Source organism: Toxotes jaculatrix, chromosome 9 (assembly GCF_017976425.1).
Source record: "Toxotes jaculatrix isolate fToxJac2 chromosome 9, fToxJac2.pri, whole genome shotgun sequence".
NCBI classification, from domain to species: domain Eukaryota; kingdom Metazoa; phylum Chordata; class Actinopteri; family Toxotidae; genus Toxotes; species Toxotes jaculatrix.
Window position 1 is genome coordinate 28,492,908 of NC_054402.1, and position 20,007 is coordinate 28,512,914.

Here is a 20,007-nt window from a genome sequence, read left to right on the forward strand (position 1 = left end):
TCAGTGGACAGCTGGAGAAAGATGGAGGATGACCACCTGTTGTCATGTGAATGACGTTCCACACCTTTGTCATATGGATGACAACTGAGCCACGACATGGCTGAAAGCTTAGAAAACGATGTAAGTCCACCTCTAAGCTTAGATTATTTTGTTCCACATGATCCATTTTTTTTTCAGTGAAGTTGTCCTCGGTTGAGCAAAGCATGTGGAGACTTGCCCTGCCTTAATTAAAAGCTCTTGGTGGGGTTTTTTTTTAAACACGTACCTTGATTTCTCAGCTAAAATTAGCTTTTTAATTATTTAATTATTTAATTATTATTTTACCAATCAATATAGTCTCAACTTTAGTTTATCAGGAACACCTTGCTAAACCAACACAGCCTGATGCAACAGCCCCTGCCATAAATTCCACCCTCAGGGAGGTTATGATGCTCATGATTTGTTTAAAATGGTCTGATGAGGAGTTGAACTTTATGGTCAGTTTTGAGATTGCAGTTCGTGCTGCTGTTGAATTGCACTCTGCTATTACTGAGAGGTGTATTATACATTCAAATCAGTGAGGCCACACTAAATATTAGAAACCCCTCTCGGTAAAACGCAAACACAGTTTAACAGCACCATAAACCACAGACTCCAGATGAGCACAGAGCCCAGTCAACACCTCTGAACACTGAATGAGTTATTAGAACCTTGATAAAGGGAGGTTTTATGAAGAGAACCTGGCTGCTGACAAAGATGGTGGACGTCAACCACAATGGTTATATGAGCACAGCAGCAGTACACGTGACATCAACAGCTGGAAGTGGTATCTTATTTTATTTGATTGTTTTGTACTGAGAAAAGCTTTCAGTAGCAGAAATGGAAAGTTTATGTGACCTGAGCCTTTTACATACAATACAGTTACCATACAAGTTCACACACACACTGTGAAACAGTTTGTTATGACTAATTACTCGGTAAAGCCATTGAGCTTAAAGGGCCCCCTGTGGAGTTTTCTTGTAAACAAACAAAACAAAAAGTTATTTTTTCATTCAGTACTCAACAAAATACACTGTGTGTATCCTTGAATTTTGAAGTATTTTAAAACCAGTATGGTTCACATCCATGTTTACAACAACAACAACAACAACAAACAAACAAACAAACAGTTTAGCAGACTTAACATACACTGCGTGGGTCAAACTGTGTGGACACCTGAAACTTCAACTCACATGTGATGATTCAACATTTAAATCCAAAACCAGGGGCCTTGACCAAAAGCACCCACTCACCCTGCGAGTCAGAAGGTCAGAGATGATGACGTTCTAACACAATAAGCAGTCATGTAAATTATTACCATCAAGATCCCGTTAATCTGTGTAACAATGCAAAGCTTATCCCAGCTGAACTGTGTAAATATTTCAGCTAGTTTTATCTTTTCATTCTCGGTGAAGTGAAGAAAAAAGATATCACCTAAGTTTTGATTATTCTTTACACAGCCTGACTTCCATCAGCATGTCTATATCAGGTTCAAACAAGCTGAAGTCCTCACAGGTCTCTAAGACTCTGACCATCCCCTGGAAAACACGAAGCACTCGTTAGCACAAAGTCAAATACTTAGTATAATTACGTTGATATGGATTATTAGGTCACACTGTTTGTTACCTCAGTAACAACTAATGAAACAAGCACAAAATTCTCTGTCCTCACAGTGGAGCTATCATTAATTTTGTACTAAAGAATAATCACAAATGGTGGATTACAACATTCATTAACATGTTCAGTAATGAAGAACACTTGTGGGTATTTGTTTGTTAAAATAGGAAAATTAAAAGTAAAATGGGCTCTGACTATAAACAGAGGTAATGTTAGATCTGAATAACATTTTTATGGCTTCTGTTATTGTATTCCACCGGCTGGATGTTTTATGGAGAGACAGTATTTTAATATTACAGTGAGATTATTTGACCATGCCTGTGTAACTGACTGCTGTGTCTGCTTCAGACTCCACAGCTGACCTTCACAAAAACCTGATTCAGGACGCATAAAGCTACAGTAAGTGGTTGCTGCGTTAGCTATAGCTAACAAATCACTGATAAGGCCTGAGCCTTTGTGAACTCAAACTAACTTATCATACATTTTTACACAGAAACTTGGTTTGATTCACATAAACATGGCAACAGAGGAGGGCAGTTCGAAAAACTTGGTTTCAATGAATAAATGTTAAACGTTGGTGTTTTACCTGGTTCAAATCTCATGAAGGCATGAAAAGAGCAGACACTCCAGCATATGCATTCACCATCACTGGTGCTGTCTTCTTCTTCTGCTTTCACTTAAAGTTGCTGCAGACTCTGGTGCTGTCTTCTTTCTTGTCCTTTCTCATTACACAAGACGAACCACTTCTGTCTGTCGTCCATGGATGTATTATACTCATGCCGCATTCATGGATTGTCCCATTTCCCGAATTCAGGAGTTATTCTTCTTACTTTGATGATTTTATGTGGAAACAACAACTACAAAGAAGGTGCCTTGTATTTTTTTTTGCTCCGAACAACCCACATGAGACCCATGCAATCAGCACAGATCTCATGCTAACCACATGAGGTCCCGACCTCTGTATTTTTTCCGAGGTTGTGAAATAATATCCTAAAAACAGCTCTACTTCGGTGCTGCAAAGACATTGTATAACGCCCATGATTTCAATGCCATTTACCCCCAGATGACATCTGACCAATAGCTCCTGTGAGATCTCCCCTAAACAGCTGCTTCTAATTAGTTTCACTTGAGTGAATCGCTGGTTTAATCTGTGACAATGTGTTGAATTTTAATCTTATATTGTCCCATTGTATAAACCCTTCATCTGGTAACTAGTAAATAAAGCTGTAAATAAAATGGTAACATTCATGTAAAGTACACAAAGTACCTCAAAATTGTACTTGGCTACAGTACAGCACTTTGCAGCATTGAATACACTGACTGAAGGACACTGTGTTCAGTTGTCAGGGGAGACGAATCAAGTTGGCAAAAGTTGGCAGCCCTGGGAAACGGATCAGGTGAACCATGACATATGATTCATTCACTCTACTTAAGTCACTCTGTGAGGGAAGCAACTAATGGTTCCAACCTAAAACCATATTACAAATTAAATATTAGCAGAGAAGATTATTCTAAAAACCACATGAATGTCCTGTCAATCTGTGCCCCCCCCCTCGTGCTCTTGTGGAACGTCATCAGCCAAAGTACTGCTCCAGTTTGTATCTAGCAAAGTACAGATCATATATCCAGAAGTGTTCTCACTCCGCCCACTTCATCGAGGATGCATCCCAGAATGCACTACGCATTTTGATATTTTTTAAGGTGAGAAGGTAACCATTTTGATTCCGAATATGTGGCCAGCCTGCTCTGGTGTTTTTGGAAATGTTGAGGACCCTCCTGCTGTGTGAGACTGGCGGTCACATCACCAGGTCCACTGCCAGCCCCTGAGGTGACTGGCCCGGTCAATGTATGCTGTAGTCCATGTAGTCCAAATACACGATTTGTTAGTGCTGCCTCTGTGGACTGTGGGTTTCTTGTAAATGTATACTATGGACCTTTGAGTTAAGATTACTGTGTCACAGTTCAGTCAGGTAAAGGTGTTTTGAAGGTTAATCACCAGCACTGAGCTGAGTTGCTGATATTAAGAGCAACACTCCTCCTGTCCTCCCAGGTACGAGAGTCTGAACATGGCTTACTCTGTACTGAGGAAGGCCTCCGGAAAAGCTCTCTAGCTCGCTTGTTTACCTTCTGTGTTGTGGGGCTCACTGCAACACGCGCCCTGATGTCCCTTCCCCACCCCTTCATCCCATGCACTCCACATTGGGCTGACATCCCAAAAAAATTAAACTCAGTTTTCTAGGCTCAGGGAAAGTTTTACAAATACCAAACCTCCATGGATTGAAAACTCAGAATAGAAAGAGTAATAATCAATCTTTAAGCCCAAGCTGTCCGGTTAATGGTTTCACTGATGGCTTTTTTTAAAATGGTCACCAACGGGGCTGCAGAAGATTTTTTTTTTTAGTTGCAATACCACAGGTGGCCACTGGTTCTCTCTTGTCACAACCTAATATCTTGTATATTCATGACCATCATGGTTGATGTCCTCCATCTTGTCTTGTCAGGTCCTTCTCTAATATATTGTAGGGCTCTAATAGTTTTAGCTAGGTTTACCTAAAAACTGCACTTGAGTGTTTTCGCTCATTACAGGGCAAAGTCATTCTTAAGATTCCATAACTAACCTCTTGCATTATGATTTCCTTCTGCGGTAACTGGCTGAGCAGGCCGCTGGCCTGCACGGGGTCCAGGTTCTGCCACAAGGTCAACGAGCGAGCGCTGTTCCTCAGCTGAAGCTGTAATGCCGGGGGGGACACGACACCGGACTCTGCCACCACGGTCCCTGCAGTAACCCTAGGGGAAAGGTTGTCCCGCTGCCGCCGTTGCTCGATCTCCTGCTGCTTTGAGGTATCCCGATATTCCTGGTACAGGAACGCTGGAGGGTCAAAAGAAAATGAGTCAGGCATTATGTACGTGTGCATGTACATGAGAGGTTGGTCTGTGTTGTGTAAACTGACATCTGCTGCTTTTGATTTTAGCAAATATCTGTGCTGTTTAACAATAAATGTACACCATAGGACTGACAGCTGATCATCTAGCACTATTCACACAGAGCTGCTGATTAACCTGTTTATAACAATATGATAATATAAGCTGCCTATGCGTATTAAAACAATATTTCTTCATCCAAATCACAAAGGTACAGTGGAGATTCATGTGGTTAGTTACACTATTACATTCCATGGGCATATTTGTATAATAAGCTGATTATTCATATTTATATCATTAACAAAATAGATTTTAAAATGTGTTTTTTTTATATATGTGGGTAAGAAGTTGAAGAACAAAGCAGCTATCAGCTGGTTCAGTGATCATTCATGCCAACTGCAAAGAACGTTAATTACTAATAAGTTATTAACAATAACCTGCATCAAGCATCAGTGCTCTTGCATATTTTCACAGTAGCAATATCAGGCGAATGTACTGCAACATGCAGTAAGCTTTTTGAGCTAGTTGTATACCAGCTAACAGAGGAGGTACAGTAACTTTGTGCCAAAGATTGTCTTTTTTTTTTTTTAAATCCGACATCTGTGGCCCAGAAGTGGGTAGGACTTCAATTTCAGTACTGGTGCAGTCAGTGCGGAGGTTGGACAGCCACAGAGATACTGTCTCGCTCACCAAGTTTGGTGGTGGGCTGAAAGTTTGCTGATAAGAACAGATGCTCTTTTAAAGGAACACTGAGTATGTGTATATCAAGAGGGAAGGTGACTTTGAACAACAGGGGCCCGTTGCATAATCTCCCTCAGTCATATACTGCAGATTGCTTTAGTGGGCGTAGAACTGAACTGAGAATTACATAAGAGAGAATGAAACGCCGCACACAGCGAAAAAAAGAAATGCACAGGTTGGAGAGACAGAGAAAGAGTAGGTATATCTGTAAAGCACAGACAATAGCTCTGCTCTTTTTAAAGCTCGCTCTGCTTTTTCTCTTCGAATTGTTTACGTAAGTCCTGCAGGTAAACTGCTGTCTTGAGTAAATTTGGCCAAATCCCTGCAAATAACCATTATCCTCTGTACACACTTGAAGCACACTATGCGAGTAGTCTGTCAACACTGCCAGACTATCAGCTTAGAGAGCCACTCAACCTTGGTGAACGAGTCAGAGATACGCAGTAACGGATGCAACTCGGCGGCAGCCCTGGAGCCAGTGTAATTGTTGGGTTAATAGATTATCAGGAATCTGTGTTTGCATGTGTGTTAGTCATATAATATATTCACAAACGAGAGGTGATTTTGTAGCAACAGCTCTGGAGGTGGGTGGAATATGCGCCACCCTCGCCCTCTGACAAGCCTTTCCTCACCAATGTTTTTGACGATGTTGAGGCTGTGGCCGATCGTCTGGGAGCTTTCTCCATTGCTCAGCAACCTAAAAAAAAGGGAAATCAGTGTTTGGGCAGGCAGACAGATGGATACAAACACTTTATGCTTCATTTTACTGTTCAAAAAAATAAAAAAATAAATAAAAATGATGCAGCAGTACACTTCAAGCATACAGATACACAATGATGAATTCTCTGCTCTGTCTTCTCCAACAACACAAACAGAGCGAACCGCTGTGCCAGGGCTACAGTTATTACATTATTTGATGAAAATAGTTTTAAAAATCCATCAGCGCCTTGTCATCATTCACAGCCAAATGTGAGTCACTACTCAACCATTCCAATCTCTCTATCACATATTTTCCTCATAATTCACAGTGTATTTGTCGTTTTGTTGCTCGTCAAGCAAGAGTACTCAAACCGTCACGCATTTTTATGTTTTGTGTTTTATATACCGGCTCTTTACTGCTGTCGGAAAGCCACAGTTTAAGCTTCAAGAAAGAAAAAAAAAATCCTCACTTCTATCTTTACATCTCTCTGTTGTCAATGTAATTTGGTCTGACCTGAGGTTGGCGTTATCCCGGTCTGCTCCGTCAGGACTGGGCTGTTGTGAGCTCATTTCTATCCGTCTGACCTCCTGTACAGTGCAAGCTGCAGCTGTTTTCTCAGACAGCTTTTTAATGTCTCCACTGTGAATGCCGTGAGTCCGGTAAGAGATCATGTCAGATGTAGAATCTCTATGCTTGCTGTTGGAGGCAGCGGATATGTCCACACTCCCTCCTCCCACTCCTCCTCTTCTCTTATCCACAGCATCCCTGTTGTACAGAGCATGTCTGCTGCTGGCCTCACCATTGCTTGGCAACACAGTTCTGGAATGATGGAGCTGTGGTGAAAGCTGAGGGCTGCATTTGACAGCAAAAAGGAAAAAAAACACATTTAGAGTCACAACTGTAGCAGCCACCTTCACTGAACTGCTGAGGCATAACATCATGTACAGCACTGTATTTGTTATGTGATTTTCACAGTTGTATGTTTACAGGTTTAAAGTTGAGTTCATTCTATGCTTTAGTTCGGGAACAGCGTTGCTCCATCCTAATTCAGTGGCCGGATCCTCAAAAGTCTGCTTCTCTGGTTCAAATACTGCCCTAATTTTGTGGATACAACAAATGTGTCCTTTGTTGCCCCCCCCCCCCAAAATCCCATAATCCATAGTGAAGCTTTTAACTTGGTCTGTGAACACCAAACCAAAAGCGCTCACACCATCAGCTGTGGATAAAACTCTTTGCAGATTTAAAAACTAAAGCTCACAAAGACAGAAACATGCACATGCAGTCTATTCATCAGACTTATAAAGCAAATTTAAAGCAGATTTATAAAAGTGTGAACAACTGCTTCTGTCTCAGTGGGTGTGAAACTTGGCACACGAGAACAAGCGTCGTCCACTCCCACCACTTCACCACGAATGAACGTAGATACGCCCTGAATCGCCTGTTTACCCATCAATACTAGTGCCTGCTCCACCACTCATTAACTCTTTAGACCTGTCGAAGTGAAGACAATTGAGAAATGAAGTTTTACTGAGTGTGCTGCATCAGCAAGGTTCTCCAACAGCCTCAGAACAGCTGTCATCACGCACTGCTGCGGCTATTTATAGCAGCTGTACCCCTAATGTATCACACGTACCTTTAAACCACCATCGCTGTGATGTCTCATTCATTATTGTCAAACATCAGAGGAATGATTAATGATCCATTTAAAGCAGTCACTGAAACAGACTTAACAAAGTGCTTCACAGCTGAGGACAAAACTAAAAGAACACTGATCATAGGGGAAATAGTTCATGAATTTCAAATTAAGCTTGAAATCTTTACAGATTTCTGTGCAGATTGCAACAACAACAACAACGTTTTACCATAAATTCAAGTCTGTCTCATTATATTTAATCTCCTCCTTATCATATTACATATGGTTTTAGAAAACCATATGTGGGTGAACATTCAGGTACAACTCATCATTCATCACTACCCAACTTTATCACATGGATCAGCCACTGAAGGGTAGACATGATAGAAACCAGGTTTAAACACTGCTATTTCTTCTTGTTAGGCACCTGGGTTTGTTGTCACTGGGAAGTGACAACTGTTCTTATGGGCACCTCCATAGTTCACTGTTAATGTACCATTATTTTTCATCTCTGTGGGGCTAAGACCGTCTTCAACCAGATCAGAGGATTCAGCCACTGAATTACGACACAGTTGTCATCAGTGAGTAATTACTAATCAAATGTCCATACAATCATTTCCAAATAGCCTTCTAGACATTTTGTTATACACAATGAAATTCCCACTCAAACTGTAAAAAAAAAAAAAGTGATATATTGCCTCAAGAAACATGGTCAGTGCTCTGCAGGCTAAAGCTGTGCTCTGTCACCTCTGAGTCTTTCTCTAGTTTGCAGGTGAATAAAAGGATAAAGCACATACGACTGAGGGTTGTTAATGCTCCCTGTTGAACAAAGGAAATTCTTCATCTGCTACAATGATGTTTTGATTGTGCTTGTATGGTTTTGACAACAGAAACCAACAAGTTTTCCAACTTTATCATTTGGCAATGCCTTCCAAAACAAAACAAGCCCAGTGAACATTTTCAGGAAACGAGGTCATGGTGTGTCCGGTTGTGGTTGTGGTTTTCTGAAAAATGAGTGGCTGAATGACTTTGAAGATTTAATTGAAGCTGTAGCATCTTGCTTCCTGCGATCACAGTAGAACTGAATACATGAGCAGGCTGCTGTTTCAGTGACGCAGCATTAACCTTCAGAGCGTGGACGCGCATACGTGTGTGCTTATCACAGACATGATAAGCCACAGAGAGTGCCAAACCTGAGGCATGAAAGTGGTGTATGCCAGTGTTTAAACAAGCACTGTGTATGTATGTATGTATGTTTGTTTTCTGGGCGTGTTTGTGTTCAGTGGTAGGGTTGGGTAGTGAAGGTGTGTAGACTCACCGTCTGGCCCCAGGCAACAAAGGTGATTTGTTGGGTAAAGGAGTATTAGAGTTGGAGACTCCTGCTTTGTTGGATGGACTATGGTCCAAACCAGGCTTGGTGGGACCTGGAGAGAGAGGAAAGAAAATGTGTCTTAATGATCAGTGTGTGTGTGTGTGTGTGTGTGTGTGATGAATATTCAACCAATAGTGTCTGACTCATGCATCCCACCTGTAATATTGTCCTCAGATTCAAAATGCAGCTAAGCCCTGAGAGCATGTTGCTGAACAAATCAAGCTGCCTCTTATAATTTTATAATGATAACATATAAGAAAACTACTCAGTGATTCTCCAAAAAAAAATGTAAGAAATGAATCAAGCTGGCAGAGTTAAGATGTACACAGGAACTGCAGTTTAACCAGAGAAACATTAGAGAGCAGTTTCAGATGTCCATTGATGTAAAGAGACTTTTTGAGTCTAGCTTCTTCCAACAAGTCCTCCAAAATTAAACACCAAAGTACACCACTCACCACTGCTCATTGTACGACACATGCAGGTTGTCAGACCAGGCCGATGTTGTCAGGGCATCTTTTGTCTTTTGTGCCTTCCAAAGTCAATTACAAGTCACTATTTCAAATATAATGGTCAATGTTTAGGCACAAAGCCAACTTGGCTAGGATTAAAATTTCTGCTTTGTTCAGGTTAGGGGACCTTTATTCTCATTATCTTTAAAAGAAATCAACGTTGGCTGATGGCAGGAAATGAGAAATGAACATTGATCTTGATGTTATGATCTGACGTGTTCATGGCTAATCAAATGCCCTGGCCTCCTCCCTCTGGGGACCTATTTTCTACTACTTCCTCCTTTGTTCCCACTGCCACTGCAGGACCTGGTCACTTGAATGTAATTGAACTGTGAGGACGGTGTCCAACATCGTGCAGTCCTCACTCCTCTTCCTCGAATTGGCACACTATGTTTTTCTTCTTTCGGCTGTTCTCTGTCAGAGGGCCAATCATCGGAAACCGACAATTCGCATGTTTCAAATTTGGCACACTGTTTTTTACTCTGGATGCCCTTCCTGACACAACCCTCTACACAGGGAGAACATGCAAACTCTGCACAGGAACACTCAGAACCCGGAACCTTCTTGCCACGACGTGATAGTGCCAACCACTGTGCCAGTGCACCGCCTAGAATTGTCACACTATACTGTATGAAACTGTCACACTCATTTTACACACATATAATGATGCTTGAACTATGCACATGGAAGAAAAAGTCACACACATTTTCAGTCATTGTTCATTTCTACTCTACTACAATATGTTGGAACTCTCCATAAAAGCTTGTAAGTCGACCATGTTCTGGTCAATAATGCTCTTTTAACATACTACATTATAAACATTTGAATCTCATCTAAACTATAGTATTTTATACTGCAGTGGGTCCCAGACCCAAGGCCGTGGACCGCTACGTTATAGGTTATGTGTGTGTAGTAATTTCCTTGAAACAAAAGAAAGACACTTTCTCTCTGTGCTTCTTGTCACTGCTAACTCCACTCTTGGCATGCTATGCCCTTCAACCCACAAGTAATCTCTTCTGCAGGTGTGTGTGTACACTGTCTGCAACAATTAATGCATGCATACTGTGCTCTCGTCAGTGTGGGAGTTGTCATTGTTTTTGCAGAGACAACACACCAGAAAGGTTGCTGTGGTTAAAGAAAGCAGTGATGTTTTTTTTTTTGCTTAAACTTTTAGTTTCTGTTGGTTTGCGTTGTACATAATGTGTTTGAGCTGTACTTGTTTTTATGTTTTTCTGGTTTTCACAGATCTGACGGTTATCTGATTGTTGGTGTGTTTTTGGAAGGGGGTGAAAAAGGAGGCAATTCAATAGGGGTACCAACGGAACAAGTGTTCGTAAAGTTATAGGAAAAATGTTTCTATTATTTTCTCCACCCCTTTTACATCAATGAGGGTAGGCTAAATAACTGAAACACATCTCTGTATAATGCAACACAGTTCCACAGCACCACAAACTACTGATCTGTACAGCTGAATTTGCATCCCTACAGCAGGACTGTTACATAAGACGACATTAGTTTCAGCTAGCTGGACCTAATCAACTGCCATCTGAGTGCCTTCTGTTTCAATACACAGTGGCACCTGTTCAATAGAGGGTGCACATGCAGCGCCCCACCAGCCCCAAAATAAAGGAACCCATTCACAGCAAAAGCGACATGTAATCAACCAACATCCATACAAAAGTTTGCAGGGTAAAGACTAACATTTAACATTGCTGCAATCTAGAGACAGCCAAGCTATCCATCCATTATCTATACCGCTTATCCTCTTAAGGGTCACGGCAAGAGGTGGGGTACACCCTGAACGGGTCAGCAGTCCATCACAGGACTTCATGCTCACATTCACACCTATGGACAATTTAGAGTCCCCAGTTGTCCTAATCTGTGGGAGGAAGCTGGTGTACAGGGAGGGAACCCATGCTAGCATGAGGAGAACATGCTAACTCCACACAGAAAAGTCCCAAACCCAGAACCTTCTTGCTATGAGGCGACAGTGCTAACCACTGCACCATGTGTAGCTATGAGTTCACTACTCAGTGTGTGTGTTAGATAACACAATAGACGACTGGCACGATCATTTTTGTATTGTTTGAAATGAAGTTAAATGCCATAAAATGGCCCATGACTTAGAAAGGAGGCAGCTTGGTTATGGTCATACGGTGTATGATTCATATGATCCAATCCAGTGATAAGACACACCTGAAAGACTTGGATAGCTATTAGAAGAAATAAAGGGTGTCTTCAGTTTTTCTGTTTTCAGAGTCCTTTGTATAAAAACCATAGACTGTATAAGAGATAAAAACAGAACTGTGGATCAGAATTCGAAAAACTGACGATAACTGTGGGGAACAAATATGCATACATTTTTGTTAAACATTATATACAGGTAATTACAGTTTCATTTGATTTTGAGAGTGTGTTTGACACCAGAGAGGTGCCACTTACTGAACTGTAAGATATAAGTATGTTCCAGATGTAAAGCAGAAGTGGGAAAGTTTATGCATATGTTTTGCAACTGTATTCGTTTTCCTTAAGAACAAAAGGTTGCAGAAACCTTTATCAGAGATAATATACTCATGGAAATGCGTTTTGGTTTTTTTTTTTCGTTTAGGGGAGACTTCAAAGGTTACAGGCCTTACCAATCACATCACAGCTGTTCTAAGAACAGGGATAACAGCAGCCAACAAATGTATTGTACTGTGTACTGTGAATTTTTTTGTATTTTTTTTAATGATTAATAATTAATGCTTTGGGAAAAGGAATGACTCATACAACAGTACTGGACTACTTCAAAATTTCATTTGTACCTAAGAGAAAATTGTAAATTTTATAGAATCTGTGAGTGCTACGCATCCTCTCAAATCACTTTGTACCTGTGGTTCTTGCGTGAGGCCCAATGTCTTGTTTCCTGTTTTACACACACACACTTTAAATTCACATATATATAATGTAAATGAGGAGCTTGGAGTTGTAAGAAGCCAGACGCATTTGATGAAGACAGACTGGCTGTTTTCCTGTCGCTGCAGGCTATACTGTACTCAGAGAAATGACACTGATAATGATCTTTCTCATCTTCCCTTACTCCTGAAAAAATATGGAACTTTCTTTTTAGAAGCTTTTCACCTTTATGAAGAATGGAAGTATTTTTCAGTGGGAATTCAAAGGAAACATTATTGCTCTAAGAAGTAAATCAACACTTTAACACCAGAATTGAGTTTTTAAAACTGTAGATTTTGTAAATCTGAACCTATGAACCCTGTTTTTACTCTCTGTGAATACACCAAGAAATGGTAGCCGCATGTAACAGTAAGTATAGTTAAATCTTCATTTGTGGTGGCCACATTGTGAGTCTGCTATCCATTATCAAACATGCTATCAAAGCAAGTACCATATGATCATACTGTGTCCATACTGAAATGCAAAGGACAAAGTTATCAGTGCCTGCACAGATTGTCAATATAGGATAGCTGCTAACTGGTGATAAGATAAGAATATCCTAATCAATAAATCATAACCTGTCATAGTTTCTTGTGAAGTCTGGTGTTCCAGTCCAACACACAGCACTGGTTTTAATTTCTTTCTTTTTTTTTTGTTTTGTTTTAGGCCATCAGCGATCAGGTGACATTTCTCACCTGGTGTCAAAGTTTCATGACTTAAATTTACTTTTATTTCTCTGGTTATATATGAAGTAATTACTTTGATCCCTCCCTTTGAGGCCCTATCTGACATCCAGGGCAAAGTCTAAGCTCAAACTCTTTGTTGCGTTTGGTGTGGCTACATGAATATGGCACATTTTTACTAGAGAGAACACTGATTAATGCACAGAATAAAAATTGAATTCATTAGAATTAATTATCACTGTGATTCCATCATTCATTTTCTGTAACTGTGCCTCTTAAAGGCTGTTGAGTACTGATCTGAAAGCGCAATTAGCTGCAATTAAAAACTCCCATCAGAACGACTTCACAGGTTCAGACTCTAAAACCAGAAGGATGTCGGGTATATTCGCTCGTGTCGTTTCAACAGTCAAACTTCAGGTTGCTTTTTGATTGAAATCATGAGGTTAGACATTGACCTACGGAACGTACAGGCATTACTCAGACTATTGTGCTGTTCAAACAGAACCAGTTTCTCTGGTTGTATTCATGTAGATTTCTGCTGAGGGATAGGACGAGCAAGCCTTTGTTCCACTTTCAATAACAACCACATCAACTGTGAATGAGACAGCAATATAGAGCAGCCAGATACAGTATCCAGACTCCATTACCAAAGCAGAGACGGAACTGAATTCCTAAACTGTGCTGCTGCAGTGCCATGCTCTCTAATGCTCTCTAATCAAGCCTGTTAATACCTAAGTCTGAATGAGTGCAAACAGCTTTGAGTTAGGCTTCAAACATTTTGCTTCAGGGCCAGAAGAGTCAGCTTAAATGTAGAGAAGAAATATGATGTTAAGTTGTAAGTACAGCAGAGGCCTGGTGTTTTCTTACTTTCAGACTGCTCAGATGAGACCAGCCTCTTTTTCCTCATTGAGCGGTAAAAGCGGGAGTTCCTGCGGATAGGCTCTCTGCTGAAACCAACTTTGGAGTCATCCTCGTCATCGTCTTCCTCATGACTGGGTTGAACCACAGCTGCTGGGCGCTTCTCTGAGTTTTCCTGTGACTTCTGCCCCCACTTGCCCCGGAACAGGGCAGTCACAGACATTTTGTAAATGATTCCCGCTACTAGTTTTTGTGAGTTAGGAAGATTCAGTTTGACTTTGAGGAGACTGTCATGGTTAGCCAGAATCCAGGAGCAAATCCATGGCTGGAAATGAAAAAAAAAAACAAAAAAATCAGGTGAAAAATAAAATCCTGGTACAATTCAATACAAACAACAGCGCAGTACAGTGAAGTATTTCCTGGGCTTGTCTCCCTCCTGTCAGTGTGACAGCAGTGTTGTAGCTATGCAGGCAGCCTGTGGAACTAGGAGAGTGCGTTGCTTATTTCTGCCTAAGCTGTAATTATTGTATTTATGACTCTCTCTCTCTCCTGCTCTTTGTCCCTCCTCTGTTTGGCTCACTCCCTCCGTCCCTCTCTCTACACCACCCTGTTACGTGCTGACATTCCTGAACACAACCTGGCCTTACCAGCCTGCCTGTCCCTCTGCTCTAAAACTCTGTTGTGAAACCTGAAAAGCCACCTGATGACGAACTACAGCCTGTTCGCCTCTCTCTTTTTCGGCTTTCTAATGCAGGTAAAGGTTAAATTATTCAGGTTAAAGTAGAGAACAAATTACAAACACAGCATGCCTTTTATTTCCTTGTGTGTTCAACTGTGTGTTTAAGTACTGTGGGTAATATTTCTGAGCCAGGGCCCCATACAGTAGTTTTATCTCTAGTCAGCTGACGAGGAGAGTTTAAAGTTCACTTTCTCCTTTTTTGTTCCACACAGCAATAAGCCTGCCTGTGCTCCCTATCAACAATACTGTGTTCAAAGGAACAAACAACATAAGGTCCGGAGAGCAAAAATTCCCCTTGCTGTCCAGTGGGAAAATCTGTTGGCCTCTATCCAAAAAGTGTTAATATTTGGTGTGGTTTTACACCAAAGTCTATCTATCTATCTATCTATCTATCTATCTATCTATCTATATCTATATAATATTATATAATATATATATATTATATATATATTATATATATATTTTTTATACATTTTATATTTGGACTGCTTCATTTGGGTCAGCCAACAATGTGTTAGTGTGTCTGTCAGTTATTAAACCTTGAGTCCATTTCAGCTCTTAGCTCTTTGAAAACATCTCACAAACATATAGTTTCATTTTTTTTATTCAACCATTTCCAAAACTCTTTTGACACTTTTGAGTATAATACTTCTTTTGTAATGTTATTAAAACACTGTACAGCAAATCTCATTGTTCGATTACGCTTAATTTTGAGCAACCAGCCAGATTGAAAGGGATGCCCTGTCACTCTGTCTCTACTTTATGTGAGGGTATTAAGTCAAGTGATCTGCCAAACATCTCTGCTGCTGGTGTAGAGGCAGATGATACAAGACAGGTCTCAGGTTCCCCTATCAGAAAAATAGAATTGTTATTGATGGTGATAAAATGTGAACTACTAGTTTTTAAGGGTTGTAACATTGATTCAATTTCGAGTGTTCCTTTGAGGAAACTTTACTGTTGCCTCTTTATGTGTTAATATAGAATCTATATTAACACATAATATATTATATTATAGATATTATAGATGAAGATGAAAACCAAAGATGCACTAACAGACAAAATTCTATAAATTCTTTGTGTATGTTTTATAAATCTGTTTTGCAAAGGTTCATATGTTGTTTAGTGTGATAGCATCATGGAATAGAGTGTCACAATTTATTCATTGTTTTTATAGATTTAGAAATAAATGTCACTGAATTCACTGAATATCACAGGAAATCTAAGTCTCAGTTTTACTTTATCGATTACTTTTTTAAATGTATAAATCTAAATTTACAAGCAGGTAGCCAAAGTTTTTTGAACAGATAATCTATGTATTTCATCTAAAACACTGTTAAAACATATAACAATAGTTACATGAATTATAAACATGTAACATGTTCCAAGTCTCTGCCTTGTATATGCCTTGTATTTGCGTTGTATGAAAGTGAAGATAACAAACACTTTCCCTTGAGATTAACAGATATGTCAAAAACCTCTGACTCGGAGCTGGATATAATCAGCAGCGCGTGGAGGTTGCAAGTGGCATAATAAGTGAAGAAAGAAGAAGAGGTTACCGGAAGTGAACCAAATGTCAATTTTAAAAACACTCTCAAGACCACGCTTAAAATATGGTTTCCTGTTCAAATATGTGACTTTCACAATAAAAGCGTAAATTTGATTTCACCTTATTATATATTTTTTTAAATGTCAAACCCATGTCTGACACAATCCTTCATCCATACACAGCTGATTTATCTGCCTTTAAATCTAATCTAAACAGAGGCAACGATGGATGCTGCAGTAACCTGAACTGACAACTGGTCTGGCCACAAGCAGCCTCACACTTTTATTCTGATAAAAAGAAAAGACCTACCGGATGTGTTGGTCATGTATTTGACAGAGGACACACGGTCCTGTTAGACGGTGTGTGGTGGTGACTTATTGCTGTCTATGAAAAAAAGTTAAATGGCGGGCAGCAGACTAGAGAAGCTAGGAACCGTATTCACCCGGTAAGAGGAGCAGCATTTTCCGCTGTTTGTGCACGTTAGCGTTCGGTAGCTCGGTTGCTAACAGTGGATGTTAACACTACTGAGCTAGCTAAAGTGATGGCGTGAAGGGCGTCACATTGACACTTACTCAGCTGAAACACGTCTGACCAAGCGCAATACAAAAGGTGCTGATTAGCACAGCACACGTGTTGGTTACTTTGGTTTACACAGCGCAGGTTCTTCAGTCAGAAATCAGTGAAATTAATCACAGCAGTTGCTATGCTATCGTTAGCATCATTAGCTGGCGTTCAGCTACGTCAACACGTTAACGTAACGTTTCTGAGGCCACACTGACTATACATGAAGACATACTATACCATATGTATGAATCACATCTAACTAAGTAGTTAATTAGTTTTTACAGAAAATGGCGGCGGACAGGAGTCTAGAGACTCTAAACTGATGAGATTAGTGTAATGACGCTCAAATTAAGTTTCAAAAAGTGGCCAGTCTCTTGCTGTGAGTGTATGATGACTATTATGATGCTCATTCAACTGTAAGACCAAGAGCAAACGAGCTCTATGAAACCAGCTCTGATCTGAAGTTAGAATTGATTTCTGTGTACATTTCTGCTATAGTTAATGACATTGCTGTCAAATGCCACTTTAATCATCAACTGTGTGATGGGCCTGTCCGTCAGGGTTCGAGATCTGATGCGCTCTGGGGTCATAAAGCCGTCGGAGAAACCCATCTGGTATGATGTATACCAGGCTTTTCCACCAAAGAGGGACCCCCTGTACGTGAAGCCACACACCAGAGCCACTGTCAAGAAAAAGGAAACTGTGCCTGAAATCTTTTACAGAGAGGATGAAGTTAGAGCGTAAGTCAACTGCTCACAGTAGTAACTGAACCAGCCACATGCTCACTTTGTAAATGCTGTGAAAACAACACATGGATCAGAAGTATTTCATTCAGTGCTACGTGACCTCTCAGACACTGCTGTGTGTTTTGTGCTTCGTGTGTCATAACACCTGCAGCATCCATCACAACACTGATGAGCTTATCATGGCAGCTGGTACATGAGAGGACATGTACTGTACAGTTGGAGAGGTGTCAAGAAAGAAGAGTGATCTCTCTTCTCTGGCAGACTCACAGTGCTGGAGGGAGCTTCTGTTTCTCCTCTCACTATCCAGACAAAAGATGCCCTAAAACATTTTCTCCATATGACATAGACATGTCTGCTGTCTCTTCTTTTTACAGTCTGGGAGCAAACAAGCATATTTAACAATGAAAAGAAGTCATGTAATAGACAGTGACACACAGTCACAGTTGAAAGAAGTGTAACATGTTTATGAAATGAAAATCTGTTGCTCATCTTGTGAGATGTCTTTGTAGGCTCCACTCACCCACAACTGTCCTGCCTTTTAGGAAGTTCTATGAGCAGTATGGAGGGGGTTCTCGGACTTTTGATCTCTCCAAATCAAACTTTGTTTCTACGTGTCAGAGGTATGTTTGGCAGTGTTTTATGAAAGAAGGAAATATCACATACAGTCATGATTTTAACGGTGTTCTAAATGATATGGGTAAAGGTATGGTGTTTGTCAGGGACCAAGTGTGTGGTGAGAAATAAAAGAGTGTTTGTATTTTACTATTACTGTATGTTAAAGGTACATTATTATCTACTATGATATCTATTATATCTACTGTAGATACTGTATATCCTGCACTTGCTTTTGCACTTCTAGTTAGATGCTAAACTGCATTTCGTTACCCTGTCCCTGTACATGTGTAATGACAATAAAGTTTAATCTAATCTAATCTAATTAATAATTATTATTTCAGTGCCAACATTACTAACTTTGCTTTTCTGTCACTTTTATCTGCAGGTTTGTCGACAAGTACACAGAATTAAAGAGCCACAGCGATCTGGATGAGTCTGCTCTCTTTGAGGAAACTGGGAAGCGTTTACTCGCAGAGGGCATCGTGTTGAGAAGGAGAGGAGCTCCTCCTGTAAGAGTCTTGATAAAAGTATAAGAACTAACAACAGTATAGTCTTCTTGTTGGCAGCAGATGGCTCACATTGCAGTTTTGAACATGTGATCACTGTACTGCTTTTATCCTGCAGGTGTCAGCAGAGTCCAGGGATCCAGTGCTGGAGCTGAAGCTGACAGACATGTTGGCAGAGCAGCAGTCGGTCGGGGCAGACAGCAAGGAGACAGAGGACCAAACAACGCAAACGCACACACCTTAGACCTCAGCAAATCAAGAGCCATTGGTTGAGCTGCAGATTCTCCACACAAGAGAAGCTGTGCTTCTGTTTTTGCTCCCTCTTTGGAAGTGATGGACATCTGTAGAAAACTGCTTTGTTACAACCACCAAGTCAGACAGACAGAGATCTACTTTCTGGACTGACTGAATGTCAGCTAAGACTGATGTAAATTCTCACATCATCGCTGCACCGCTAACAGGCTGTCCACATTAAGGGTCCAAAAGAGCCACAAACCCTGAGTCTATATTGCTGCACTGCATGGACACAAAAACATCTGGATCCAAACATCCCAAAAAAATCAGTTTGGACTCAACACAGGCAAAACAAAACAGGCAGAACATTAAGATAGTAAGAGTGTAATAAAAATTAATAAAAAATAAAGAAATAGTGGCATATTTGTGTATTTTTTCATTTCTGTTTTTTAGCCAAAGATAAGATAACCATTGATGGATCTAGGCCCACATCAACTTCACTACCATTTTACTGGGTAAGAGGCATGAGGAAAAAAACATAGAACAATAAATTGTATGCGGTGGGTGAACCAGCTGTCCCAAATGACCGGGGATGTGGTCCAGGAATGACGATGCTATGTAGTGTGTCCGTGAATGTGATGAGAAGGGCTGTCCTCTAGGGACCAAGGTTGGCATGGAGATGGAGGATGCCTTGCTATAGTTGACAGCTGTGCACATTGTGATTTTCTTTCCACACTGTCCAGAAACATCAACAATGGCACTGCAACTAATAATGTTCCATCAAGACTCTGAAACAAACTAGAAAATATGAGAAGTGTGAAGCAGAATACACTGGTCACAGCACTGTATTGTGACTCCACAGTGTTGATATGAAGCAGAATACGCTGGTCACAGCACTGTATTGTGACTCCACAGTGTTGATATGAGTTCACTGCATAGTACACTTGCACATCTTCATAGTCCTGTTATTTAACCCTCTGAGTTCCGCTCAAAGGCAACTGGTTTCATCCAGATTCAGTTGCACTCTAATACACGGTCCAGTGCAGACAAACACCACCTGGTGAAACTAT

The 20,007-nt window shown here is 40.5% G+C and overlaps 2 protein-coding genes across 2 annotated transcripts in view; one reads left to right on the forward strand and one right to left on the reverse strand.

Annotated features, from left to right (window-relative positions):
* ngef (neuronal guanine nucleotide exchange factor) overlaps positions 1-14,524 on the reverse strand; it is a 24,508-nt gene extending 9,984 nt beyond the window's left edge. The window contains exons 1-5 of the mRNA XM_041046935.1: positions 13,997-14,524; positions 8,950-9,055; positions 6,512-6,850; positions 5,931-5,995; positions 4,254-4,504 (exon numbers count right to left, since the gene is read on the reverse strand). Of these exons, the coding sequence (XP_040902869.1) occupies positions 4,254-4,504; positions 5,931-5,995; positions 6,512-6,850; positions 8,950-9,055; positions 13,997-14,210 (975 nt within the window). The 5' untranslated portion in view covers positions 14,211-14,524. The remainder of the gene's footprint in view (positions 1-4,253; positions 4,505-5,930; positions 5,996-6,511; positions 6,851-8,949; positions 9,056-13,996) is intronic.
* A 2,055-nt stretch (positions 14,525-16,579) lies between these two features.
* mrps23 (mitochondrial ribosomal protein S23) lies at positions 16,580-19,352 on the forward strand. The gene is made up of 5 exons (XM_041045558.1): positions 16,580-16,717; positions 17,397-17,576; positions 18,125-18,202; positions 18,583-18,706; positions 18,822-19,352. Exons 1-5 carry the CDS (start codon positions 16,674-16,676, stop codon positions 18,945-18,947), a joined length of 552 nt encoding a protein of 183 aa, XP_040901492.1. The 5' UTR covers positions 16,580-16,673; the 3' UTR covers positions 18,948-19,352.
* Positions 19,353-20,007: the final 655 nt, after the last annotated feature.

Bases quoted from the DNA above. Each gene is read 5' to 3' on its own strand.
- mrps23 (XM_041045558.1), top strand. From the start codon at position 16,674: ATGGCGGGCAGCAGACTAGAGAAGCTAGGAACCGTATTCACCCG. The intron at 17,577-18,124 runs GTAAGTCAACTG...CCTGCCTTTTAG, and splicing joins AGAGAGGATGAAGTTAGAGC to GAAGTTCTATGAGCAGTATG. The intron at 18,203-18,582 runs GTATGTTTGGCA...TTTTATCTGCAG, and splicing joins TTTGTTTCTACGTGTCAGAG to GTTTGTCGACAAGTACACAG.